This window comes from Aegilops tauschii, chromosome 2, assembly GCF_002575655.3.
Source record: "Aegilops tauschii subsp. strangulata cultivar AL8/78 chromosome 2, Aet v6.0, whole genome shotgun sequence".
Classification (NCBI taxonomy): Eukaryota; Viridiplantae; Streptophyta; class Magnoliopsida; order Poales; family Poaceae; genus Aegilops; species Aegilops tauschii.
This window is the reverse complement of record NC_053036.3, coordinates 653,362,954-653,389,848: the sequence shown is the minus strand read 5'-3', so window position 1 is coordinate 653,389,848 and position 26,895 is coordinate 653,362,954. Positions and strand designations below refer to the sequence as shown.

The window sequence follows — 26,895 nt, the reverse complement described above, 5'->3', positions numbered from 1 at the left end:
ACATGGGGGGAGTTATCAGTACTCAAAATTTGGGTTATCACCCTTACTACAATAAGTTGGTAAACCAACGATGTGATTCAATGTCATAGGTATGATATATTTCATATTTTCTTAAAAGTACAACCTTTGTTATAAACCCTGGTTTTATGTTGGGTATTATGACCCGTCTGGCGATAAACCGCCAGGACACTTTAAACTTGTCGCATGTAGAAATAGGATTGAGAATAGCTGCTGAGGATCATAAGCAGACATAGCATAATCATGACGGATTAACAGTATTATGCAAAGGGAATATGCACGATGGCATAGCAGACCAAGTGTTTAACTAGCCTATTACAAGGCGCTTTGATGCCCCAAAAGGATAATTGTTTATCACACAGATTGCAGTGTGCAGAAGCTAAACCGACCTCCGGATCATGATTCTTCACCAGGCCGACTTGAAGGCTGTGGATCATCCTGCGTCGGTTCATCCTCCTCCTCTCCACCCAGTGGCTGGAAGTCAATGGTTGCCCAGTCAATCCCAGTTAAGGCTTGGAAGACAGCTTCATCACTTATAAGGGTGGACGGTTCAACATCAGGGGCGTAGGTATGCTTACGGATTGGCGGGATAAGATTTTGCACATCATAAGTCGGTGCGTTAACCCATTTGTTGTTGGCATCATAAATCGTCTGGTAAAATGACAAATCGGTGTCTTGGGCGTTGAGGTGGGCATAGCTTGATAAATCTGTTTTCCACTTGCCCTTGTCCATAGCAGAAAATTCTTCCTTGGCACTATGCTTTGATAAAGCGATGGGATTGCCAGGGGAGGTACAACCAATGCCAGTAATGATAACATCGTCATCAGCACCTTTAGCTGGGCTTGGCGGATCATAAGCATGAGCCGATGGATCAATATCCATGTGTTCAGCTTCAGTTGCTTGGTCCGGCAACGACGGGCCATCAGGAATATTGTCAGCATCCGGTTGTGACGGTTCAGGAGCCTTTTCCGTTTCATCCTGATTGGTGTCTTCAGCCGGTTTATTCACTTTAGCCTTCTTTCTGGCTCTGGCTTTGGCCCTGGAAAACAATAAGTATGCATCAGAACAGTGCAAGGATAAAAAATATAAAGCTTTGACGGGTTAGCAAAATCTGCTCACCCAGGAACCGTTTTAAGGGTTGGAAGCTTCGTCGATTTTTGGTTGTGTGCTCCGAGTTCATTTGTCCATATAATATTTAGTTCTATAGTTATCAGTTCGTGAAAGTGAAGCTCAGAATGTGACTTAGATTATTTGTCTCTTTGTATAGTGTCATGACGTATAATCATGAGTAAAAATTTAAAATTATGCCGTGAACAGATTGATGTGCGAAATGAATGTTTAGAAAATACTAATATATGACCAATAAATTGAATTTTAAATTTAATCCGCCTGCCACTAAAACCAGATACATTTAAGATATCGAAAATGCTATAACATAAAAAATAATCCGCCAGCCAACAAAAAAATTCCCATTGTTTTTTCACAATCAAAAAAATGTTTAAATGTGTAACTAACTACCTAAAGTTCTAAATAAAATTATAGAACTGCGTAATTTTTATAATTGTATCATATATAAGCATGTTGTGGATGATCATGCGTCTGCCAGTTTTTTGGGATCGATTGTATGGGAATGCTCACACACATGCCTCATAGCGCGATCGACTCTGAAGCGTGTGATCGCATCATATACAACATTCAAGTCATCACAAAGTAGCGCAATCTTTTTTAGTTAATCATCATGTAGTATGTGTTTGTGAACTATATACGTATATGCACCTTTTTGTATTTTTATTTTTATAAGGAGGGAACGTGCATGCGATGTAAAAAAAAGGGACGTACCTGTAGCTGGTCATCTATCCTTTCTATCCTCGAGGGCAGCACATTAATTAGCTTTTTTTTTCCACCAAGAGTTTAGTTTATTTTGGATGGCTGATTTGTTGGTTCATTCACGCTAGGGGCTATGGGATAGTTCAATTTTGTTTTTCTTCTTCTCTAATGTTATACGTGGAAGGCTGTACCAATATTTTTATTTTGTATTGCTATACGTCGGAGGCTGTACCAAATATATTTTTCCTTGAACATATGTCACGTAAGTCCTCTTAGGCCCACCATGTTACATAGATTGAACGGTCACGTAGTATTATATTTAGGAGTTCCGAAAGATCAAGGGCTAGTATTTTCTGATTAACGTGGAATTTTCTAGCCGATTTTAATTGCTTCTTGTTCACCTTATATTACTTTTAATATATAATAGATAAGTGTTGTGTGTGGCACTGCCGTGTTGTGCTATTTCTTCTTGCCATCTCTCTCACGAAAGACTATTCTTATTCCTTTGTGGACTGTTGGGTTGTTGAAACAAATAAGTGTTGTGTATGGAACTGCCGTGTTGGGCTATTTCTTCTAGCCACCTCTCTCACCAAAGACTATTCTTGTTCCTTCATGGAATATTGGGCTGTTGAAACAATAAGTGTTGTGTATGGAACTGCCGTGCCGGGCTGTTGGAATATTGGGCTTCGACCACGACGACGGCGGCGGCAGCAGCACTGCGTCGGGTGGAGGGAGGCGGCGCGGCCGCTACTACAACTGTGGCATGCACGGCCACTTCCGGAGAGACTGGGGGAAGCTAAAGAAAGTGGAGGAGTGGGAGAGGGCGCTCCTCGCCGACGTTGACGACATTGGGCCGGCACTCCTCTAGGTCACGGCTTAGGGGGTGACTGTTGGGAATAATCTGTGACTGGCACGGTGGCGACCGGCGTGGGTGTGCGCCAGGTGCGGTCCGTGCAGGGCACGAGCGTGTGTGTGCGTGTGTGGGTGTGGTAGTTGGCGAGAAAGCTGGAGGAGTGACCGCGTCGGGGCATTGGACCCGGCCGTGTCGAACGCGTGCGTGCGCGTCGGGCGCGCGAGCCGTGGAGCACGGGACGTGAAGAGTGTGCGAGTGGGGGTGCGTTGGGAGCGCGGTGTGGCGCGTCAGTGCGCGCGAGTATAAGTCGCCCTCCCTCCTGTGTATTGTAGCCGGTGGATCGAGTTCATGCTGGTGTGAAAAAACAGAAAAGCCGTCGGTGCGGCAAGGAATTTGTGCGCCACCAAAATCTGTGTGTCCATCCTCCCGCCCTCTCTCCTTATCTCCGGTGATCACCGGTGCGCCGTGAGTCCGTGAGTCCATTTTAGCGGCAATTAAAAGAGAACAAATCTTCCCTCCTGTATGTTCCGTTGGCTGCAGCCCGTACGTCTAGCTTTATCCAAGCAGGACATACCTCACATAATTAATTGTAAGAAGTCTGACGAAAATACCTCACGGATATGTGCGGGCGAGCAGTCCTGCAGCGGCAGCGACGGCACGGGCGACAAGTCAAGGCGCGAAGCAACCGGGCGGCCACTCGCCGGAAGGAGGCCAAGAATAGTGAAGGGCGACGGCGACATGGAGGCGGCTAAGCGACGGCTGACTAGGAGCATTGCATTGGGACCGGCCTTAAACTTTGCTGGTGACCGATGGGTTAGGCACGCTGCTGCTAGCCACCGGCATGGCCATGTAGCACTGCAAGCTTGCTCGATATAAACCCCTTTCAAGCACACCGCCATCATCAGTCCCAGTCCTGGTCTAGATCACAACAACACCACCACCAGCAGCAGCACCAGCACGCACGTAGAACTAGCGACATGGCCGACGAGGAGGGTTGCATGTACGCGGTGCAGCTGGCGTTGTCGTCGGTGCTGCCGATGACGCTCAAAGCCGCCATCGAGCTGGGCCTGCTGGAGACCCTGGTGGGTGCCGGCGAGGGGACGCTGAGTCCGGAGGAGGTGGCCGGAGGACATACCTCACATAATTAATTGTAAGAAGAAGTCTGACGAAAATACCTCACGGATATGTACGGGCGAGCAGTCCTGCAGCGGCAGCGGCGGCACGGGCGACAAGTCAAGGCGCGAAGCAACCGGGCGGCCACTCGCCGGAAGGAGGCCAAGAATAGTAAAGGGCGGCTAAGAGACGGCTGACTAGGAGCATTGCATTGGGACCGGCCATCTCTCTCACCAAAGACTATTCTTATTCCTCATGTGTTTAGACTTTAGACGAAAAGCCTTAGAGCGCAGGACCTCTTCTAAACACTTCCGCTATAGCACGCTATTTAAAACCATGTAATATAGATCGACCTTGTGCACGCGTACGTACGCAGAAAGAAACCAGCAGCAGCAGAGCACGATGCTGAGGCCGGTGTACCGCGTGCCGCACCCTCTGGCAGGCGACAAGGTCCAGCTGACCATCTTCGACCGCGCAGCCATCGACACGTACGTCCCCATGGTGCTCGCCTACCTCGCCCCGGCGCCGTCCAACGAGGCGCTCAAGGAGGGCCTCCTCCGGGCCATCGCGCTCTACCCTCACCTGCTAGGGCGCTTCGCCGTCGACGGCCACGGCCGGCGCTTCCTGCACCTCAACAACGAGGGCGTGCTTGTCATAGAGGCCGATGTCCCGGCCGACTTGGCAGACGTGCTCGCAACCGGCGGCATGACCACGGACGTCGCCGGCTTTTACCCTACAGTGCCCGAGGTACTATATATCACGTCGGTCGCATTCACGTACTGCGTATGTAGTACTCCAGTATATTCATGCGTGCATGCATGCATGCAGAGGTTTTATTTTAATGATGTGTTTTTTAATGAGTACAGGAGAGCGTTGGAGCGGCGCTGCTGCAGGTGAAGCTCAGCCGGTACAGGTGTGGCGGCCTCCTGCTCGGCGTCATATGCCACCACCACATCGCCGACGGCATGGCAGCGAGCACATTCTACGCCGCGTGGGCGACCGCGGTGCGCGAGGGCAAGGGCTTCAGCGTGCCGTCCCCTTTCCTAGACCGTGCGGCCACCGCCGTGCCTCGCAGCACGCCGAAGCCGGTGTTTGACCACCGGTCCATCGAGTTCAGAGGCAGCTCCATTAGCCAGTCCCATGCCCTTGTACCCATGGACAAGATCAAGAACATCGCCGTGCACTTCCCTGTAGAGTTCATCGCTGAGCTCAAGTCCCGCGTTGATGCACCTTGCAGCACGTTCCAGTGCCTGCTGGCGCACGTGTGGAAGAAGATCACGTCAGCGCGCGGTCTGAACCCTCAGGAGTTCACGCAGGTGAGGGTGGGCGTGAACTGCAGGGGCAGGGCCAGCCCACCCGTGCCAATGGACTTCTTCGGGAACATGGTGCTCTGGGCGTTCCCCAGGCTTCAGGTCCGGGACGTGCTGGGATTGAGCTACGGCTGCGTGGTAGGTGCCATCCGCGACGCCGTGGCGCGCATCGACGACGAGTACATCCAGTCGTATGTGGACTTCGGCGGTGTGGCGGACGCCAACGGAGAGCAGCTCGCGGCGACGTCAAGTTTCGGGGCCATGCTCTGTCCGGACATAGAGGCGGAAAGCTGGCTGGGGTTTAGGTTCCATCAGCTCGACTTTGGAACCGGACAGCCTTCGGCGTTCCTGCCGCCGGGGTTGCCGGTCGAGGGGCTGATGGTCTTCGTGCCGTCGCGCAGCGCCAAGGGCAGCGTCGACCTCTTCATGGCCATCGCGGAGGATCATGTCACCGCGTTCAACAAGATTTGCTACTCCCTGGATCTTCTCCCATCTAGGATGTAAGAATTAATTTGAGGGTCATTGCGCGGTTCTACAAAAATTCATTCATGAATCACAAATCAATAAAGAGGTTATAGTATATGGCGATTGCTAAAACTCTGCAAGCTGAAATTTAATTTGATCTCATTCACTTTATGGATTAAAAGCGCGGTTAGGCCAACTCCAGCGCACGACCCCAAACGGACATCCGGTTTGGCCGGATTTTGTCCCTCTGGGGGCGGCAATGGGTTCGCCCATGTCCGCTTCTGTCCATTGGGCCGTGCGAGTGCCCACCGCGCGGCCACACCCCAAATCATGTCCGCGTTGGACGTGATTAAAAAACGGAAAAACGTAAATAAAATGACTAAAAAAAGTAAATAAACGCAGTTAAAAAAACATAAAACATTAGTTAGGGTCACGGCCACAAAACGGCCCAGTTTCACAGTTCACTTAGCGGCCCAGTGCCATAATTAACATAAAAACAAAATAAAAAACGCCGCCCGTGCACTCCTGCCGCGCCCGTCGATGCCGTGGCCGCCGGTGTCGTCGTTCGCGCTGACGAGGTCGACGTAGGCCGGCGGTGTCCAAAGGTGGGACGGCGGCGCGTGGTACACGGGGGCGGGCTGGAAGGCCGGAGGTTCCTGCACCACCTCCTCCCGTGGCGAGGCCTCCCGCTCCGGTGACCGCGGCAGCGTTGGGCACCAGTTCACGCCCCCCACGGCGTTGGCCATCTCCGGAGCCGTGCACGACCAGCTCCACTGCTGGCCCACCTGATCCGGGTGGAACGCGGCCACCGGCACGTCCTCCATCGCCTCCTCCGCCGATACCATATCCAGCTCGGGGATGGCGACGTCGTCGGACCCAGAGAGGGCCATCGTCTCCTCTAGGCCCGGCCATTGGCGCTCATCATGCGTGTTCATGGAGTCCTCCATGAGACGCTGCATGAGCCGGGCCTCCTCCTCCGCTGTCATGCGAGGAGGTGGAGGTGGTGACGGAGACGGGGAAGGCGACGGCGTGTGCGTGAGGCCGCGCACCCGTGTACGCCCGCGCACCTCCGATGTGGCCGCCGCGGCCCCGACACCGTGCCGACGAAGTAGGACGCGCGCCGCGTGTCGTGCTCGTCTTGGAGCCACGTGTCCCAGAGGCCGGAATCGGGGGCATACCTATCGTCGAAGTAGAGGTCGTCGGAGAGGAGGCGGCGGCGGCGCTTGATCTCATCACGGCGCGCACGGCCGCTCTTCGGCACCGGCGGGATCGGGACCCGGTCGGCGGAGAGGTGCTAATTGTTGGGGAGGTGGACGTCACTCCACGGGACCCGCGGCCTCGTCTCCCAGTAGCGCCGGCACACATCGGCGCTGAGGTACTACCGGTCGCACTCGCCGGCGGGCCTAGGGGCGATGGTGAAGGGGGCAGGCGCGGGGGCCCGGCGCGGGGGCGATACGGCCTCCTTTTTCACGGAGCCACGGCGGCGTCCCGACGAGGAGCCAGCCTCGCGGTCGTGCTTCCCCTTGCGATCGTAGTTCCACAGGCCGCCCATGGCTGCGAGGCGGCCGACCGGCGAATTCGAGGCTAGGGTTTGGGAGTGTTGGGTTTCGAGGAGGCCGCGGGGTGGAGTGGGGAGTGTGGACGACGACCGGTCCACGGCTTCCGCATTTCAGAAGGACCGCGACCTTTCCCTGGGCGGATGACAGGCGGGCCCGGCCGCACGTGCGCATTGATATTGGCGGGTGGGAGGTAGGTGGCCGCCTGCCACGCGGCCCCGACACGGACGAGCGCTCGTCCGTTTGCTGTCCGCCGCGACCCAAACCCGACGCATGTTTGCGCTTGAAATGGGTCAGTCCGGACACAAAACGGACAGGATGGGTCCGGACCGTCACGCGCTGGGCCGACCGGTTTGTCCCTTTTACCCCAAACGAACGGGGCCGAACGGGATGGGTCGCGTGGTGGAGTTGGCCTTATTCGTGCGAGATGAGCGAACCGGTTGTTCGTGTCGTCGTATGAGCAGTGCAGGCCCGTGGCCCATGTAGGGAGCGCCTGGAGCAGCCTTTTTAGGTGGCTTTATTTCTTTTTATATTGAGAAGCTATGCTTGTTTCCCTGTTCGATGCCACCAAGCATCATTGTCGCATTTTTATCCCTCCGTTCTTGTCTTCAGCAGCGGTTGTTTCTTTTTTCTAAGAGATAATTTTTCATTATGAACATATACAAATTTTAGTAGTTCTTTTTATGTAAAGTTATTGCTGTAGATTTTTTAGTACAATTTTTAATAGTTGTTTTACCAGTTGCAGTTACATGTCTACTACTAGACATGCAACTTTATATGTTGTAATCCGATTGAAACTAGGGTCGGAAGGAGTTTGTTGGGCCAGTTGTATGTCCACCACTAAAGATGCAACTGCAAACATTGTAGTCTGACTGCAACTACAGCTGCGTCCAGGTTGTTTTTTTCTTTCTGAATACAATGTTTTTCTTTTTTATGATTTTTTGATTTCTTCTTTTTGATAGAAAGTGGGAAAGAGTAGTGACACGAAATGGCCCAACTTTTTAATCATTTCATTTTCTTTGTTTGTTTTTAAATCTGTTACTATTTACTCATATATTTTGTCCTCCGCGTGTAACTACACATACAACCAAACTATGCACAATTTGGAAAAGACATATTACACACACAACCTTTCTACAGTCCAACTAGTTTCAGGTAAAGTTTCATTGTTTGTACTTTTTCATTATATATAGATTTTTTTAGTTATTTTCAAAAAAATGTTGAGGTTGTGTGTGTATGTCGGCGAAGTCTTTCTTCTCAATTTATTTTGTTGTAGTTGCAACCGCCCCAAATCTGGGCGCAACTGCAACTCAGCACACCGTAGCGCAACCGCAAGACCTAAATATCGGGGGGTCAGAGGGAGGGTGTCAGCGCTGGCGAAGTCTTTTGATTTATTTTTTGTATTTGAAACTGATCGAACCCGAGTGCAACTACAACTCAGCACACCCAAGCGCAACCGCAAGACTTATAATGTGACTGCAACCGGGATCGGAGGGAGGGTGTCACCGCCGGCGAAGTCTTTTTCATTATATATTTTTTGTAGTTGCAACCACCCCACCCCGAGCGCAACTGCAACTCAGCATATCCAAGCGCAGCCGCAAGACGTATAATATGACCGCAACTAGGGGTCAGGGGGAGGGTTGTTGGTGTCGACGAAGTCTTTTTCGTTGTTGTTATTGTTGCAACCGCCCCAACCCGAGCACAGCTGCAACTCAGCACACGTAAGCACAACCGCAAGACGTATAATGTGACCACAACCGGGGGGGTTGGGGGAGGGTTGTCTGCGCTGGTGAAGTCTTTCTTTCCTTTTTGTTGTAATTACAACTGCCCCGAACCGAGCGCAACTGCAACTTAGCACACCCAAGCGCAACCGCGAGACGTATAATGTGACCACAACTTGGGGTCGAGGGAAGGGTTGTCGGCGTCGGTGAATTTTTTAAAAAAGTGTTTTGAACTTTTTTGTTGTAGTTGCAACCGCCCCACCCGAGTGCAACTGTAACTCAGCACACCCAAGTGCAGACGCAAGACGTATAATGTGACCGCAATCGGGGGGGGGGGTCGAGGCGTGGGGTTGTCAGCGCCAACGAAGTTTTTTTTTTTTTTGTTGTAGTTGCAACCGCCCCAACCTGAGCGCAACTACAACTCAGCGCACCATAGCGCAACCACAAGACATAAATGTGACCGCACACCATAGCGCCGACGAAGTCTTTTTCATTTTTTTGTTGTAGTTGCAACCACACCAACCCGAGCAGAACTGCAACTCATCACATCCAAGCGTAACCACAAGATGTGTAATGTGACCGCAACTAGGGGTGGAGGCATGGAGTTGTCAGCGCCGACGAAGTCTTTTTCATTATTTTTTGTTTTTCTTGTTATAGTTGCAACCGCCCCAACCCGAGCGTAACTGCAACTCAGCAGAACCAAGAGCAATCGCAAGACGTACAATGCGACCGCAACCAGGGGGTCGAGGTGTGGGGTTGTCAGTGCTGGCGAAGTCATTTTCATTTTTTTGTTTATTTTTTTGTTGTAGTTGCAACCGCCCCAACCCGAGCGAAACTACAACTCAGCACACCATAGCGCAACCGCAAGACATAAATGTGACTGTAACTAGGGGTCAAAGGGAGGGTGTCAACGACGACAAAGTCTTTTTCATATTTTTTTTGTACTTGCAACTGCCCCAACCCGAGCACAACTGCAACTCAGCACACCCAAGCGCAACTGCAAGACGTATAATGTGACAGCAACCGGGGGTCATGGGGTGGGGTTGTCGGCGCCGGGGAAGTCTTCTTTTTCATTTTTTTGTAGTTGCAGCCGCTCCAACCCGAGTGCAACTGCAACTCAGCAGAACCAAACGCAACCGCAAGATATATATTGTGACCGCAACCAGGGGGTCCACGAGTGGGGTTGTCGGCGCCGGCGAACTCTTTCTTTTTAAAAAATTTAGTTTTTTTTGTTGTGGTTGCAACCGCCCCAACCCGAGCGCAACTGCAACTCAACACATCACAGCGCAACCGCAAGACCTAAATATGACAGCAACCGGGGGTCGGAGGGAGGGTGTTAGTGCTGCCGAAGTCTTTTTCAATTTTTTTGATGTAGTTGCAACCGCCCCACCTCAAGCGCAACTGCAAGTCAGCATACCCAAGCGCAACTGCAAGACGTATAATGTGACCGCAACCAGGGGCTGGGGGCGGTTGTCAGCGCCGGTGAAGTCTTTTTTGTTGTTGTCGTAGTTGTAACCGCCCCAACCCGAGCACAGTTGCTTCTCAACACACCTAGGCGCAACCGCAAGATGTATAATGTGACCGTAACCGCAAGGTCTGGGGAGGGTTGTCGGCGGTGGTGAAGTCTTTCTTTTTCTTTTTGTTGTACTTGCAACCGCCCCAACCTGAGCGCAACTACAACTCAGCACACCCAAGCGCAACCGCAAGACGTATAATGTGACAGCAACCGGGGGGTCGAGGGGTGGGGTTGTCGCCATAGGTGAGGTCATTTTATTTATTTATTTTTGTTGTAGTTGCAACCGCCCCAACCCGAGCCCAACTACAACTTAGCACACCCAAGCACAGCCGCAAGACGTATAACGTGACCGCAACTGGGGGGTCAAGGCGTGGGGTTGTCGGCACCGGTGAAATCTTTTTCACATTTTTTTGTTGTAGTTACAACCGCCCCAATCCGAGCGAAACTGCAACTCAGCGCACCATAGCGCAACTGCAAGACATAAATGTCACCACAACAGGAGGTCGGAAGGAGGGTGTCGCAACTGCAACTGTCACAACACTCACGCAATTGGTGCAATCAAATTGGTTTTAGTCAAACATTCCGATTTTTACATGGCTTGCTAGTATGAAGCACGAATATAACCCCAGGTATAAATGCAATGATTTTTTTTCAAATAGTGGGACACTCAGCTGCACTGATTGGAGGCGATGACATTTTCGGCACGACAATGAGTAGTTTTGTTGGATGGTGACACGGATGGTTGCTAGTTGTTAGTTTGCATGCCTATGCCAACTGTTCCTTTTGGATCGAGGCTCAATCCTGAAATGATTAATTAGGGTCATGTGCTATTTCAAAAACAACCTAGCTGGATGAGAAAATGACAATCACAAACAAAGCACTGAGGCGATAATGGGGCCAGTGAGTGGGATTTTTGGAAATGTTTTTAGTCAGTTTGAATGTTTTGTGCTCATGCCCTTTGTCTCGTACAAGCTTTTGAATCCTGAAACATTTGGTCACTATCATTCTTTTCGTTAGTTGTCTGAAACATTTTTTTGGTAATCAACTGGGACCAAAAGCTCAAATTCACCTCTAGGGGGAGATCGTATCTGTGTGTGTTCTGTGCTCAGTGAGCCTGGGTCTGGTGTAGTTCAACCAAGGTTACCCTAGGGACATGTGAGATTAGCTGGGAGGAAGGGCGAGGGAGAAAAGCAGAACAACTTTTCTCTTGTCTATACACCGGGCCCTTGTCTTTTTTTTCCTCTCTTTTGTTTTGTTGAATAACATTTTCACAAAGAGGCCCACAAACCAAAAGGGCCCACAACCCAAAACAGACAACCCATAACTGACAAACGAAAATGGAACAAGCCAATTGAGCTTTTTATCTGTTTTCTGCGGTAGACAAAGAAATAAGCCTAGTTCGGTCTGCCAGAGGAACGGGCTGGGACAACAACCAACGTCATCAATACGTCATCCGACTGAGACCATTTTACATCTCATTCGAATGAGTTCCAGGGGCTCCCATAGTATATTGTAGTACACGAGAATCGAAGTTCTCCTTACCAAACTAACTGACTCTCACTTTCTTGGAATGTAGCTGCCTCATAGTTTGCTCTTTATTTTTTCCAAATATTATTTCTAGGTACATAAGTATCTATTTAATCAGAGAAACATCAAAAAATTTCCAATATTCAACCACTAGCTAGGAACGGTCATGCCCGCCGTTTTGATCAGATATTGAAATGGGCATGAAAAATTAAAAACAAAATTAAAAAATTAGAAAACCTTCGCATTGTGTCATTATATGTGATCAAGTTACCAGGAAAATTAATAAACTTGTAATACGGCAATTCTTAAAAAAAATATTCTCATAAATGAGCCATCATGTGTGAAGATTCATGGCTTTCAAGCCAAAATATAAATCTTATGGCGACATATTATGCACAAGGGTGCATCTTGGAATGGCAAACAGTGTTGCCTAAGTGAGTTTTCAGTTTCTTTGGACGGAAAATCAATTTTTCATTTTTTCGATTGCCCAAAATGAGTTTTTTTGTGAAGGACCTACCATATTTTGTTGCAAAATTATACCAAATCAATTTTCTAAAATACCAGGCCATATTTAATTCACAATTGACCAAATGATTGGGTGTCAAAAGTTTTGATCCACCTCTCGTGAAAAAGATAAATTTCTGCCGATTCAGTAGGAAACGGGTCAAATTTGAACTGTAACTGCCTCATAGTTTGCTCTTTATTTTTTACAAAAAATATTTCTAGGCACATAAGTATCTATTTAATAAGATAAACACCAAAAGTATTTAAATATTCAACCACTATCTAGGAACGGTCATGTCTGCCGTTTTGACCGCATTTTGAAACGGGCATGAAAAATTAAAAAAAAAATCAACAAATTGGAAAACCTTCGCTTTGTGTCATTATATGTGATCAAGTTACCAGGAAAAATAATAAACTTGTAATATGGTAATTATTTAAAAAAGTGTTTTCAGAAATGATCTATCATGTGTGAAGATGCATGGCTTTCAAGCCAAATGATCAATCTCATGGCCACATTCATGGCATAGTTTGTTCAAATGATCTCATATTGCGCACAAGGGTGCATATTGAAATTTCAAACAATGTTTCCTAAGAAAGTTTTCATTTTCGTTGGACGAAAAATTCATTTCTATTTTTTGAGTGCCCAAAATGAGTTTTTTTGTGAACGACCTACCATATATTTGTTGCAAAATGGGACCAGGTCATTTTTATAATATATTAGATCATATTTAATGTACAAGTGACAATATGGTTGGTTGTCAAAAGTTTTTATGCACCTCTGGTGAGAAAGACAAATTTCCGCCGATCCAGTAGGAAGCGGGTCAAATTTCAACTACAGTTGCCTTATAGTTTGCTCTTTATTTTTGCCAAAAATCATTTATAGGTGCATAAGTATTTATTTAATCGGAAATACATGGTTTGGTGGCAATACGTCGAGGTTTGGATGGTGGCCAAGGGCCCCAACTCTAGAGCGCGTAAACTCACATGCCCGCCATGTGGTCACTGCGTGACCGTGGCTTCGCCATGCGTTCTGGACGGCCTAGGCATGTCTACTGGGTTGGGAACTCCCCCGGTAGGTGTTATGACGAAGAAGGCAATAGAAGAATCTCACGAGGAGACTGAACTAAGCTTAAACATGAATTAGCAGCCAAGTGTTTGATTAATGATAGGGAAAATGCACATGGCCAATGTGCCTAAGGTTTGGCCGAGGATGATCATCTACTAAGGAAACTTTCTTAGAAAATTTGCAGCTCAAATAGAGGAGCCTAGGTGTCACTTGCTTTGCAAAGTACCACACTAGACAGAAATAAGAATGTTGAAGCTGGACTCAAATGAATGAATGAATTGATCTAAAATTTGGAGGAAGATGATAATTTGGGCATATGAAGGCACTTGAAAATTTTCATGCCATTTGAATAAATAAAAATGGTACTTCCTTCACATTGATCTCCACTGAACAGAAAATTGGGAAAAATATTGAGGGAAATTGGCTATAATAAATGAGCTAAAATTTGGTGGAGGGAGGTTCTATCGCAGGGTCATGTCGTGGAAAATTTTCAGCAATTATAAATTAACATAAAATATAGTTGCTTAACAAACTGAAAATATTACCAGAAACAAAGATTGGATGGTGAGCTCACATGGATTGTTAGACGGGGCTCAAATTTGTGGAGAGCTATGATTTGGGAATATAGAAGATGTGGCAAAAATTCAGCTCATTAGGATATGCCTAGCTAGTACTTCCTTCACAAAAGTCTAAGCTGAACAAAAACTTTGGAAATTTTCCGAGGAAGATTTACCAGGCAAATAGAGCTGAATATTGTCATGAGGCAATGATTTGGATAGTAAAGAATGCCCAATTTTTTAGGGAATTTTGGGAATAATAGAAATATAGGCTGCTGCACAACCTAGGGCAAAAATTGACACATAGACATGACACATAGGCAAAACTGATGAGATGGCGCCTAGTCATAGCAATGCACCACAATTTACATAGCTATGACCATCTATATTGGTTCTTATTAGCTAGAAATGAGGAAGGGGACCAGTGCTGTTTGATTTATGACCATTTCGTGTAAGGAAATTACGACCTTTCTGACCAAAATGGTCGTTATAGTTTAGGGTTTGGAGCCCCCGAACAACCAATTGGTCACAAATGGTCGTCGATTTATGACCAATTCTTTCAGGGTCACTGAGAGAAGGTCAAAAGTTGACATATTTCTTGTAGTGGCGGAGGCGTGGACCAGCCTCAAGACGCGGTTCATGGGCGTGGATCGAGTTAGGGCGGCACGGCTGTCCACTCTCCGCGGCGACTTCGACCGGCTGCACATGGCGGACGGCGAGTCTCTCGACGCATACGCCGGCAAGATCGGAGGCATGCGGCGCTCTACGCGGGGCTCGGGGCCACGCGGTGATGGTGAAGAAGCTCCTAGACACGGTGTCGGACCGTCTGTACGCCGCGGTGGCCGGCATGGAGCAGTTCTACAACATCGATACGATGCCGTTCGAGTAATCGCTCGGTCGGCTGAAGGCCTTCGAAGAGCGTTTGCGTCGGCGCGCAGGCCGGCGGTGAGCAGGCGGAGGAGCAGCTGATGCTCACGGCGGCACAATGGGGAGTACGGCGGCTTCAGCGCGACGGCGGCCTCGACCACGAAGATGACGGCGGCGGCACGGTGTCGGGCGGAGGAGGCGGCGCGGCCGCTACTACAACTGTGGCATGCGCGGCCACTTTCGGAGAGACTGCGGGAAGCCAAACAAAGTGGAGGAGGAGGAGGAGGAGAGAGCGCTCCTCGCTGAAGTTGACGACGTTGGGCCGGCACTCCTCTAGGTCACGGCTTAGGGGGTGACTGTTGGGAATAATCCGTGACTGGCACGGTGGCGACCGGCGTGGGTGTGCGCCAGGTGCGGTCCGTGCAGGGCACGAGCGTATGTGTGCGTGTGTCCGTGCGTCTGTGCGTGCGTGGGTGTGGTAGGTGGCGACAAAGCTGGAGGAGTGACCGCGTCGGGGCGTTGGACCCGGGTGCGTCGAACGCGTGCGTGCACGTTGGGCGCGCGAGCCGTGGAGCACGGGACGTGGAGAGTGTGCGAGTGGGGTGCGTTGGGACTTGGGAGCGTGGCGTGGTGCGTCAGTGCGCGCGAGTGTAAGTCCCCCTCCTTCCTATGTATTGTAGCCGGTGGATCGAGTTCGTGGTGGTGTGAAAAAACAGAAAAGCCGTCGGTGCGGCAAGGAATTTGTGCGCCGCCAAACTCTCCGTGTCCATCCTCCTGCCCACTGTCCTTATCTCCTGTGATCGCTGTTAAACATAGGATTTGTGGGAACTGGCTCAACCCTCTAGGGGTGGCCTATCACATATATTTATAAGGTTACACAATATACAGATTACATAGTTGGGCTACGTTACAAAGTCTAACACCCTCCCTCAATCTCAACTCACTCCTAATGCATCTAGGAGGTTGAGATTGCGCCTACAGACCTCGAACATGGGAGAAGGTAGAGGCTTGGTGAAGATGTCGGCAAGTTGATACTTCGAGGAGATAAACTTGATCTGTAGTAGCTTCTGTGCAACACGTTCCCTCACAAAATGATAGTCAATTTCAATGTGTTTGGTTCGTGCATGGAACACCAGGTTTGTCGAAAGAAACGTAGCACCGATGTTGTCACACCAAAGAACTGGAGGATGTGACTGGGAGATTCCCAGCTCTCGAAGTAAAGACTCGATCCAGATAACCTCAGCAGTCGCATTGGCAACTGCTTTGTACTCGGCTTCTGTGCTGCCGCGAGAAACAGTGGCTTGCTTGCGTGCACTCCGGGCGATCAAATTAGGACCCAAAAATACAGCATATCCCCCTGTGGATCGCCTGTCATCTGGACGCCCGGCCCAATCCGCATCTGAAAACGCAGATAGAACAGCTGAGGAACTGGGTCGCAGATGAAGACCGTAGGAGACAGTGAGACGCACATAACGAAGAATGCACTTCACAACAGACCAGTGCACATCAGTAGGTGAATGAAGATATTGTCATCCCTGTTAACCGCAAAGGAAAGATCAGGGCGTGTGATCGTCAGATACTGCAAGCCACCAACAATACTCCGATACTCCGTTGCATCCGCAGGAGACGGAATCGTACTAGCAGTGGCCGAGAGCTTGTCACTGGAGGACATTGGTGTGGGGGATGGCTTACACTTGAGCATACCAGCGCGGCGCAAGAGGTCAAGGGAGTACTTCTTCTGGGTGAGAGCTAAGCTGCCGCGAGACTGATGCGCAACTTCAATACCCAGGAAGAAGTGGAGCCGTCCCAAATCCTTAACCGCGAAATCTCTGCCAAGTGCAGTCACAAGAGAGTTAGCAGCCGTTGCAGAGGAGCTGACCAGAATGATATCATCCACGTACACAAGCAAATACACAGTCACACTGGGACGCTGAAATAAGAACAGCAAGCTGTCAGCTGTCGACGGAACGAAGCCATGAGTACGAAGGGCCGAAGCAAGGCGAGCATGCCAGGCACGGGGCGCCTGCTTCAGTCCATAGAGAGCCTTCGTCAGACGACAGAGATGATGAGGCTGCGCGTGATCAATAAACCCTGGTGGCTGCCGCATGTACACCTCCTCTTCAAGCAACCCATGAAGAAAAGCATTCTGCACATCGAGCTGTCGAAGAGACCAACCACGAGAGACTTGAAGAGACAGGAGAAGCCGAATAGTTGTAGGTTTAACAACGGGGCTGAATGTGTCCTCATAGTCCAGACCCTGATGCTGTTTAAACCCCTTGGACACAAGACGCGCCTTGTAGCGCTCAATAGATCCATCTGCATGTCTCTTGACTTTGAAAACCCACTTCGAATCAATGATGTTGACGCGAGGTGGAGGGGGAACCAGTGTCCAGGTCTCATTATGCATAAGAGCGTGGTACTCTTCCTCCATAGCAGCCCTCCAGTGAGGAATACTCATAGCGGCCTCATGACTGTGTGGTTCAGCGGTGGGATCTGCAACAGCATGAGCAAGACAAGCAGCCAGGTATGTGACAGTTCCATCATGACGCTGTTTGGGAAGAACAATACCGATGCGGCTGCGAGTGTGCGGACGTTGCGGTGCAACGATGACAGGAGCAGGCGGCACTGATCCTTGAGGCGCCGGTGAAGGAGGATCGGGCGACGGGGGCCCAAGCGAGGCGACGAGAGGCTCAGCCGACCTTGGTGAGAGGGGTGGCAAAGACGTACGGGCGGGCGACGTAGGCGATGATGGAGGCGAAGCCGGGCATGGAGACGGTGATGAGGACCGCTCAAGCCTCTCGGGTGAGGCCATCGGTGACGTGGGCCGCGCAGAGGCAGCCGTGACGGACATCGGCCCAGGTACGGAGGCCATCGCAGGCGCCGGCCCAGTTGCATGGGCAGGCGTGGTTCCAGAGGCGGGGTCGAAGGCGGGAGGTGGTGCATGCACGTGCACCGGCCAATCGACGTGCGTCTCAGGAGATGCATTAGGGAGTAGCTCCAAGCGAGCACCGCGTCCAATTCCTGCACCATGATTAGGTAACAACACAGGCGAATATGCAACATCTTCAAATTGGCCAAGCATAATAGGAGATGAATGCATAGATGGAGGTGTGGTGGGTTGCTGCGGCATGGCGGAGAAGGGGAAGACGTTCTCATCAAAGACAACATCACGGGATATGTAGACACAATTTGTTGGCACATGAAGGCACTTGTAGCCTTCATGGAGAGAACTATAACCCAGGAACACACATTTTTTCGGCCGAAATTCAAGCTTTCTATGATTATATGGACGAAGATGAGGCCAACAGGCACACCCGAACACCTTAAAGAAGGTATAGTCAGGAGTTTCATGTAAAAGAAGCTCAATAGGAGTTTTCATATTCAGAACACGCGTAGGTAGTCTGTTAATAAGAAAACACGAAGTAGCAAAGGCATCACTCCAAAAGCGAAACGGTACGGAGGCGTGAGCCAGGAGTGTGAGTCCGGTCTCAACTACATGTTGATGTTTGCGCTCAACAGTGCCATTCTGCTGATGTGTGTGAGGACATGATAAACGATGAGAGATCCCAAGCTTATTAAAGAAAGTGTTGAGGTTGCGATATTCGCCCCCCCCCCCCCCCCCCAATCGGACTGAACATGAATAATTTTATGCTTGAGAAGACGTTCAACATGCACTTGAAACTGAATGAATATATCAAACACATCAGATTTGCGCTTAAGAAGATAAAGCCAGGTAAAGCGATTATAGGCATCAATAAAGCTAACATAGTAGTTGTGACCACTGACAGATGTTTGTGCGGGACCCCACACATCGGAAAACACAAGCTCAAGAGGACTCGTTACTTCCCGAGTAGAGGAAACAAATGGTAACTGATGACTCTTGCCTTGTTGACATGCATCACACACGGACATCTTCTTATTGCTAGACTCGATAGGCAGCTCATGACGGTGAAGTATATGGCGAACTATGGGAGTGGCGGGGTGGCGAAGGCGAGAGTGCCACTGGGATGGCGACACACGAACACCGCTGAAGACGCGCGGGGCGGATGGATCCTCCAAGCGGTATAAGCCATGGCTCACGCGGCCGCTAAGAAGAATTTCCCGGGTGGCTCGGTCCTTGACAAAAACATCAAACGGGTGAAATTCACATAGGACATTGTTATCAAGAGTGAGTTTTGGAACAGATAACAAATTAAGAGTCACCGAGGGGACCCGTAAAATATTACGAAGATGAAGCTGCCTAGATGGATGACTAGTTAAGAGAGATGCTTGACCAACGTGAGAGATGGGCATACCTATACCGTTGGCGGTGTGAACCTTGTCGTGATCGTAGTAGGGCTGGTGAGTGGACAGCTTGGCGAGCTCGTTCGTCATATGATTCGTGGCGCCGGTGTCCATATACCATGCAGGATCAATCGGGTATGACTGCGTAAAACCTTGGTCGATGCGTGTGTCCTTGACCTTGGCGGCAACATGGGCAGCAGGAGGGCCAAAATCTGCCATGGCAAATTGGTGCTCATTGCCTTTGCCATCATTACCGATGCCGAGGAAGCTCCGCTGAAATCGTTTGTGGCACTTGGAGGCGAGGTGCCTCTCACGTCCGCAAAGCTGGCACCGCACGGGGCCCCCACCCGAGGATGGCGCAGGGGGGTGGCAATCCGGGCAGGCGAAGAGGGCGCAGGTGGGCGCTGGCCACGCGATGCCCAAAAGGCCGCTGGCTGGTCGGCGATGGTGGTGACGGACTGGCGAGCTTCGATGCGTTGCTCGGTGAAGAGAAGACGGGAGAAGAGCCCATGCGGAGGAAGCGGCGGCTTGGCGTTGTGGACGGCCTCGGCAAGGTTGTCGTACTCGGCATCGAGACCCTTGATAACGTAGCCGGCGAACTCCTCATCACTCAGCGGTCGACCAATAGAGGTCATTGTGTCCGCCAAGACCTTGATTTTGTTGAAGTATGTTGTGGCAGATGAGTCCAGTTTCTTGATGTCATCGAGCTTGCTGCGAAAAGCCATCGAGTGGGCGGTGGAGGTCTGGGCAAACGCATGTTCCAGAGTCGTCCATGCATCCAAGGAGGAGGCAGCAAAGAGGCAAAGGCCAGTGACCCCGTCTCCTAGGGAGCCCTGGATGGCGGAGAGGATCACTTGGTCTTGCTGCACCCACACACAGTGCGCCGGGTTGATGGCCGGACCGTGGACAGTGGGGATAACCTGCAGCGGACATGGCAGGGAACCATCGACATAGCCAAGGAGGGAGCGGTTGCGGAGCAGCGGTAGAACCTTGGCACGCCAAAACAGATAGTTGTCCGGAGTGAAACGAGTGGTGATCAGGTTGTCGAAGTGAAAAGGCCCGGAGAACATGGCGGCGTCGGTGGTAGCAACAGCGGACGCCGTAGGGGTTGCGGGTGCCACACCCGCGAGCGGATCATCGGAGGCCCCCGAGGCCGCCGGTAGGATGGCGAGTGTCGGGGACGAACCAGCGAGGGCCGCGGGTGGCGCCATCATCGCGGCGGTGGAGGCCGCCACCGTTGACGTCGCGGGAGATGGCGGGATCGGAGCCGAGAACATCGAGCCAACGGTGGTGGTGCCGAAGAATTGGGGCCTCGGCGACGCACCGGCGTGGGCGGGGAGATTGAGAAGGGCGGCCAGCGTGGCGGGGAGGGCCCCGGAGCTGGCGGAACCGGAGGCGGAAGCGGTCATGGCAGCTGCGGCGACGGCGGCCCTAGGGTTGGGGCACGGCGGCGGCGGAGGCTGAGGTGGAGTAGGACCTAGGGTTTAGGCTGATACCATGTTAAACATAGGATTTGTGGGAACTGGCTCAACCCTTTAGGGGTGGCCTATCACATATATTTATAAGGTTACACAATATACAGATTACACAGTTGGGCTACGTTACAAAGTCTAACAATCGCCGGTGCACCATGAGTCCATTTTAGCGGCAATTAAAAGAGAACAAATCTTCCCTCCTGTATGTTCCGTTGGCTGCAGCCCGTACGTCTAGCTTTATCCAAGCAGGACATACCTCACATAATTAATTGTAAGAAGTCTGACGAAAATACCTCACGGATATGTGCGGGCGAGCAGTCCTGCAGCGGCAGCGACGGCACGGGCGACAAGTCAAGGCGCGAAGCAACCGGGCGGCCACTCGCCGGAAGGAGGCCAAGAATAGTGAAGGGCGACGGCGACATGGAGGCGGCTAAGCGACGGCTGACTAGGAGCATTGCATTGGGACCGGCCTTAAACTTTGCTGGTGACCGATGGGTTAGGCACGCTGCTGCTAGCCACCGGCATGGCCATGTAGCACTGCAAGCTTGCTCGATATAAACCCCTTTCAAGCACACCGCCATCATCAGTCCCAGTCCTGGTCTAGATCACAACAACACCACCACCAGCAGCAGCACCAGCACGCACGTAGAACTAGCGACATGGCCGACGAGGAGGGTTGCATGTACGCGGTGCAGCTGGCGTTGTCGTCGGTGCTGCCGATGACGCTCAAAGCCGCCATCGAGCTGGGCCTGCTGGAGACCCTGGTGGGTGCCGGCGAGGGGACGCTGAGTCCGGAGGAGGTGGCCGCAAAGCTGCCGGCCAAGGCCAACCCGGAGGCGGCGGCCATGGTAGACCGCATGCTGCGGGTGCTGGCCTCGCACGAGATCGTGTCGTGCGTGGTAGAGGAGGGCAAGGACGGCAGCCTCTCCCGTCGCTATGGCGCCGCGCCGGTGTGCAAGTGGCTCACCCCCAACGAGGACGGCGTCTCCATGGCCGCCTGGGCCATCATCGCCCAGGACAAGATCTTCATGGACACCTGGTCTGGTCTTAATTATGATCTTTTTCTGTTACCAAATTTCATAAGCTAATTGATAACAACTTATTCAGTATATATAAACTAAAACTAGTAGCAAAATTTCAATTAATAATCTGAACGATTTAACACTTGGTACCAGCTTGATTTTTTTTCCCATTCGATCCAAAATGGATCGGGTTCCACTATAAATGATAACAGAACAACAAAACAAAATATATCAGGTATTACCTTGATATTAATGTATGTATTGCCTTTCATCGGAAAAAAGGTGCTACTTGAAGGATGCCGTCCTTGAGGGTGGCAGCCCGTTCAAGAAGGCGCTCGGGATGTCATGGTTCGACTACGCCGGCACCGACATGCGCTTCAACCACCTCTACAACGAGGCCATGAAGCACCACTCCGGCATCATCACCAAGAAGCTCCTCGAGCTGTACACGGGCTTTGATGGGCTCGGCACCCTCATGGACGTCGGCGGCGGCATCGGCACCACCATCCACGCCATCACCTCCAAGTACCCGAGCATCAAGGGGATCAACTACGACCTCCCCCATGTCATCTCCGAGGCGCCGCCATACCCTGGCGTGCAGGTGCAGCACGTGGGCGGCGACATGTTCAAGCAGGTGCCCTCCGGCACCGATGCCATCCTCATGAAGTGGATCCTCAACTGCTTCAGCGACCAGCAGTGCGCGACGCTGCTCAAGAACTGCTATGACGCGCTGCCGGCGCACGGCAAGGTGATCAACATCGAGTGCATCATGCCGGTGAACCCGGACCCGACGCCTAGCGCGCGTGGGCTGATCCAGATCGACATGAGCCTGCTTGCCTACAGCAATGGTGGCAAGGAGAGGTACCAGAGGGAGCTCGAGAAGCTCGCCATGGGCGCCGGGTTTGCCAGCGTCAAATCCACCTACATCTACGCCAACTTCTGGGCCCTAGAGTACACCAAGTAGCAAATATCTCTTCTAGCTCTCCCCTGCATCAAAAATATACTAAATAAAATAAAATTCCAGCTAGTGCAGATCGTGGGATGACACGGTCAGCGTACGAGCTGCGATAGGCACGATTAGTTATGCATGTACGGAGAGCTCCGCTCCAAGAGAATAAAATGAAGAGATCAGAAAAGCCGCAGATTGCGCACGGCACAAAATTGTTCTTGCGTTGTGTGTTGTGTTTGTGTCTCTTCTCTCATCCATTCCACCGTGATCGCGCGTGTTTTTCAGCACAAACATTTGGCATCAGATCCATTGGTTTCCGTGATCCCGACGACATGGACGATGGCGGCAAGTGGAGACGCATCAGTCAAGACGGCAACGGGGAATGAAACCCACCGAGTTTTGCTTGCCCAAACCAGTCCCTGCGAGAAAATCGCAAGCCCGTCCCCGTCCCCGTTGCCGTGCGCGGGGCCAGTTTTTTGCATGTCCCTAAACCCGTCGGGTTTTCTAAACCCACGGAAAACCTGTCCCCGCGAGCAGTCAGCAAAAACAGCAGGTTCAGCAGCAAAAAAGAGCATATTTCAGCAGCCCGGGCGGCGCTGCGAGATGACTAGGTTTAGGTTTAGGACTGTGTGTGTGAGTGCGTCCCGTGTGTGGTGTGCTGTGCGGCTGTGCCCTGTGCGGGACAGCTCAAACGACCGAGCGAGGGTTGCTCGTGCACTCGAGGGGCTGGGGCGCTGGGCTAAGGCCGCTGGGCCGGCCGTGTTCGTGTATCTGGATGGGCTGGATCAGTAGATGGACGTATTTTGACGGGTATGCCCGGTTTCGGGTTAGAGTACTACTGAAACGATTTTTTTTAGAAATGGAGGATTACCCCCGGACTGAAACGGGTTTGAACCCGCGAAACATGCCGGATTTTATAATGTACCCATCAGCTGTGGGGTTAGAAAGACGCCCATCCCCGTCCCTTAATAGGGTAAAAAGCCGTGGGGACACGGATTTTGGGGCCCGGTTGCCATCTTGACGCATCAGCTGTCAGTGGCGGAAGATGAAAAAAATTAAGATGGGGGAACTCTAAAACAAATGCACCAACATATCAGTAAGACAGCAACTCACACATCGACATGCAATCTCATCCGCCAGGCAACCTCATCCGGCGGTGGCAGCAACTGTTGGCAATAATCTTGCCTCATGTATCAAGCCCTAATCAGCTAGGAGCCTGCGTGGTGGTAGTCTTAGGTTGATAGGGTAATTAGGAAACTAGTACTAGTTGTTGAAATATGTCTAGCGGGTCATGTTCTCTGTACACGTATTTGTACGTATGTAAACTGTATTTGCTGATCATTATATATATAGGAAGACGTGTAGTGGCTTTGCCCCACGGGAAAGCCATAAACCTATCCTTCAAACTTCGTATCGGAGCCTTCCCTAGCCGCCGCCGCCGCTTACCCTAGCCGCTGCCGCCGCTCCTTCCTCCGCCGCCGTAGTGTTCTCTCGCTGCTGCCACGATGACAACCACCTCCGCGCTCACCCTTGTTGTGTCCGCCTCAATCATCGCTCCACCTTCGTCATCTGCACCCGTCCCGGTCATTCCGCCCATCGCGGTCTCTCTGGACCGCAGCAACTTCATGCTGTGGAGGGCTCTCACCCTCCCCAACTTCGCCGGAGTACGCCTCCACGGCTTTCTTGATGGCTCGGCAAAGGCGCTGCAGCCAACCGTGACGACAGGCATCGGCGACGCTGCTCGGACCGTGTCCAATCCCGAGTGCGAGCAGTGGTGGACCTGATCAGAAGGTCCTCGTGCATCTCCTCGGTTCGATGCACGTGGAGATCTCCGCACAGTTGATCGGCTGCAAGACGGCTTCTGGTGCATGGACAGCCATGCACACCATGTTCGCCGCAGAAAATAGCACTGGCGTTCGTGATCTCTGGCGTCAGATCCAGGCGCTGAGGAAGGGAGACAAGCCCGCCGGCGAGTACATGAAGAAGGTGAAGGCGCTTGCTGACGCCATGGCCGCCGCTGGCTCTCCTCTTCGCGATGACGAAATCATCGACTACATGCTGACCGGGCTCGGCTCGGTGTTCAACCCCATTGCTGCTTCGATGAACTTCGGGTCGTGCCTATCACGCTTCCTGCGTTTTACTCGAGTGTCTTCACTACGAGGCCCTACAGCAGCAGCAATCGGATATCGAGGATTGGCAATCCTCTGTCAATGCTGCGTCGCGGCCGGTCTACAACAACAACCCAGGTCGCGCGTATGACTCTGGACGTCCGAGTGGCGGTCACCCTACTGGCGGTCCTTTCCTGCAAGGACCAGGTGGCTATAGCCAAGGTCAGAGTGGTGGCGCCCCAGGCCGCAACAGTGGAAACGGCAACGGTCCCGGCAATGGCGGAGGAAACGGTGGCGGCAATGGTCGTAACCGGCACTGGTGCCCCAAGTGTCAAATCTGCAAAAACTGGGGGCACGAGGCGGACAATTGTCGTAGCCGCTATGATCATGACAACCGCGCTGCCAACTCCGCGTTCACCTCCTCCTCCGCGCATGAGCCGCCGCACTGGATCACGGACTCTAGAGCAAGGGACCACCTGACGAGTGATCTCGAACGTCTCCACTTCCACGAGCGCTATGGAGGGAAGGATCAAGTGCAAGTGGCCAATGGTGCAGATTTGTCTATTTCGCATATTGGTCAATCCACTTTAGCCGGTTCATCTCTTCGTTTAAGAAATATTCTTCATCTTCCACACATTAATCAACACCTTCTTTCTGTTTATCGTCTTGCCACCAATAATGATGTTTTTGTGGAATTTCATCATTTCTTTTTCATTGTTAAGGACAAGGCCACGAAGAAAATCCTTCTTCATGGTAGAAGTCATGGCGGCCTCTACCCCATCCCGCTTAGTCGTGCATCGTCCTCCTCCACTCGCCAAGAGTCTCTTAGCGTCAAGATCACTCCGTCCCAGTGGCACCAGCGTCTCGCTCATCCCTCAAATAATGTAGTTCAAAACATTATTAGCAGTAATGATTTAGTGTGTTCTTCTGAGAGTCAGACTTCAATGTGTGATGCTTGTCAGCGTGCTAAGAGTCGACAATTGCCATATAATTTATCTCATTGTGTTTCTACTATGCCTCTTGAGTTAATCTATTCTAATGTTTGGGGGCCTGCTATTGCCTCTTCTAGAGGTTATAAGTATTATGTCAGCTTTGTTGATGATTACTCTCGTTTTTGTTGGATATATCTCCTCAAGCACAAGTCTAATGTTGAGCAAGTGCTTTACGCTTTTCAGGCTCATGTTGAGCGTCTTCTTCACACTAAAATCATAGCCGTTCAGTCGGATTGTGGTAGCGAGTACCATAAATTGCACTGTTATTTTCAGCGCACTGGGATCACCGTGTGTCCTGCCCACATACATCTCAGCAAAATGGGGTTGCTGAACGCAAACACCGTCATCTCATAGAAACAGGTCTTGCTTTGCTGGCCCATTCTTCTCTTCCATTGCGTTTTTGGCATGAAGCGTTTCTTGCTGCGTGTTACCTCATTAATCGCATGCCCACACCTGTTCTACAACAAGATACACCCATGTATCGTCTTCTCAAGGTGAAACCCGATTACACCTTCCTCCGCACGTTTGGCTGTGCATGCTGGCCCGGTTTGCGCAAATATAACGCACATAAGCTTGCTTTCCGTTCCATCATGTGCATGTTCTTAGGGTATAGCCAGATGCATAAGGGATACAAGTGCTTGGATCGCTCCACGGGACGTATATACATCTCTTGTTATGTCGTTTTCGACGAGTCTTCCTTTCCCTACTCCACCCCTGGTGTCACCATAGATGTCTCCTCATTGGCTGATGTGCTTTCATTCCTTTCCAATGAACCGGCTACGGGTGACAATATGCGTCAATATGACCTGTCCTATTTGTCTACTCACTCGGTTGTTTTAGGCAGCTTTCCTCTCGTGCAGGAACCTCCAGTCGCGTGTGATGCTCCTCGACCACACGCGACAGACGGCTGTCCTTCTCCGGTGACCGACGTGCATGGCGCATGCACGTCGCATGTGCTACGCTCGCCCGGCCCATCGTCGGTCCCATCGCCTTGCGCCTCTGCGGACGCCTCGCCCGGCCCATCCTCGATATGTTCACCTGGCGCAGTTCAGGTGCAGGCAGATGTCGATGCTCGGTTGACGCCGGCGGATCAGCTCGCGTAGCCTTCTGTCGAGGGAACCTCTTCCTCCTCGACCGCGACGCGTCCAGCTACTCCTGGCCAGAC

General features: G+C 51.4%; 3 protein-coding genes across 3 annotated transcripts; 2 read left to right on the top strand and 1 right to left on the bottom strand.

Annotated features, from left to right (window-relative positions):
• Nucleotides 1-3,598: 3,598 nt before the first annotated feature.
• LOC109760677 (tryptamine benzoyltransferase 1) lies at nt 3,599-5,718 on the top strand. Its single transcript, XM_020319487.3, has 2 exons — nt 3,599-4,558; nt 4,678-5,718. Exons 1-2 carry the CDS (start codon nt 4,214-4,216, stop codon nt 5,623-5,625), a joined length of 1,293 nt encoding a protein of 430 aa, XP_020175076.1. The 5' UTR covers nt 3,599-4,213; the 3' UTR covers nt 5,626-5,718.
• A 10,117-nt stretch (nt 5,719-15,835) lies between these two features.
• Nucleotides 15,836-21,081, bottom strand: LOC141041460 (uncharacterized). The gene is made up of 5 exons (XM_073507613.1): nt 20,953-21,081; nt 19,492-20,644; nt 19,196-19,396; nt 16,398-18,116; nt 15,836-16,299 (listed from the first exon to the last, which is right to left on the bottom strand). The coding sequence occupies exons 1-5, from the start codon at nt 21,079-21,081 to the stop codon at nt 15,836-15,838; spliced, it is 3,666 nt and encodes a 1,221-aa protein (XP_073363714.1).
• Nucleotides 21,082-21,139: 58 nt separating this feature from the next.
• Nucleotides 21,140-22,842, top strand: LOC109760687 (tricetin 3',4',5'-O-trimethyltransferase). The gene is made up of 2 exons (XM_020319498.4): nt 21,140-21,698; nt 21,964-22,842. The coding sequence occupies exons 1-2, from the start codon at nt 21,319-21,321 to the stop codon at nt 22,643-22,645; spliced, it is 1,062 nt and encodes a 353-aa protein (XP_020175087.1). The 5' UTR covers nt 21,140-21,318; the 3' UTR covers nt 22,646-22,842.
• The last annotated feature ends 4,053 nt before the right edge of the window (nt 22,843-26,895 follow it).

Excerpts from the sequence above, each read along its gene's own strand:
- LOC141041460 (XM_073507613.1), bottom strand. The coding sequence starts at position 21,081 with ATGTCGCCGTCGCCCTTCACTATTCTTGGCCTCCTTCCGGCGAGTGGC. Across the intron at positions 20,645-20,952 it reads CGCCCGCACATATCCGTGAG|CCTCCGCCGCCGCCGTGCCC; the intron begins GTATTTTCGTCA and ends ACTCCACCTCAG. Across the intron at positions 18,117-19,195 it reads TCACACCGCCAACGGTATAG|GCTACAAGTGCCTTCATGTG; the intron begins GTATGCCCATCT and ends CTCTCCATGAAG.
- LOC109760677 (XM_020319487.3), top strand. The coding sequence starts at position 4,214 with ATGCTGAGGCCGGTGTACCGCGTGCCGCACCCTCTGGCAGGCGACAAG. Across the intron at positions 4,559-4,677 it reads TTTACCCTACAGTGCCCGAG|GAGAGCGTTGGAGCGGCGCT; the intron begins GTACTATATATC and ends TAATGAGTACAG.
- LOC109760687 (XM_020319498.4), top strand. The coding sequence starts at position 21,319 with ATGGCCGACGAGGAGGGTTGCATGTACGCGGTGCAGCTGGCGTTGTCG. Across the intron at positions 21,699-21,963 it reads AAGATCTTCATGGACACCTG|GTGCTACTTGAAGGATGCCG; the intron begins GTCTGGTCTTAA and ends ATCGGAAAAAAG.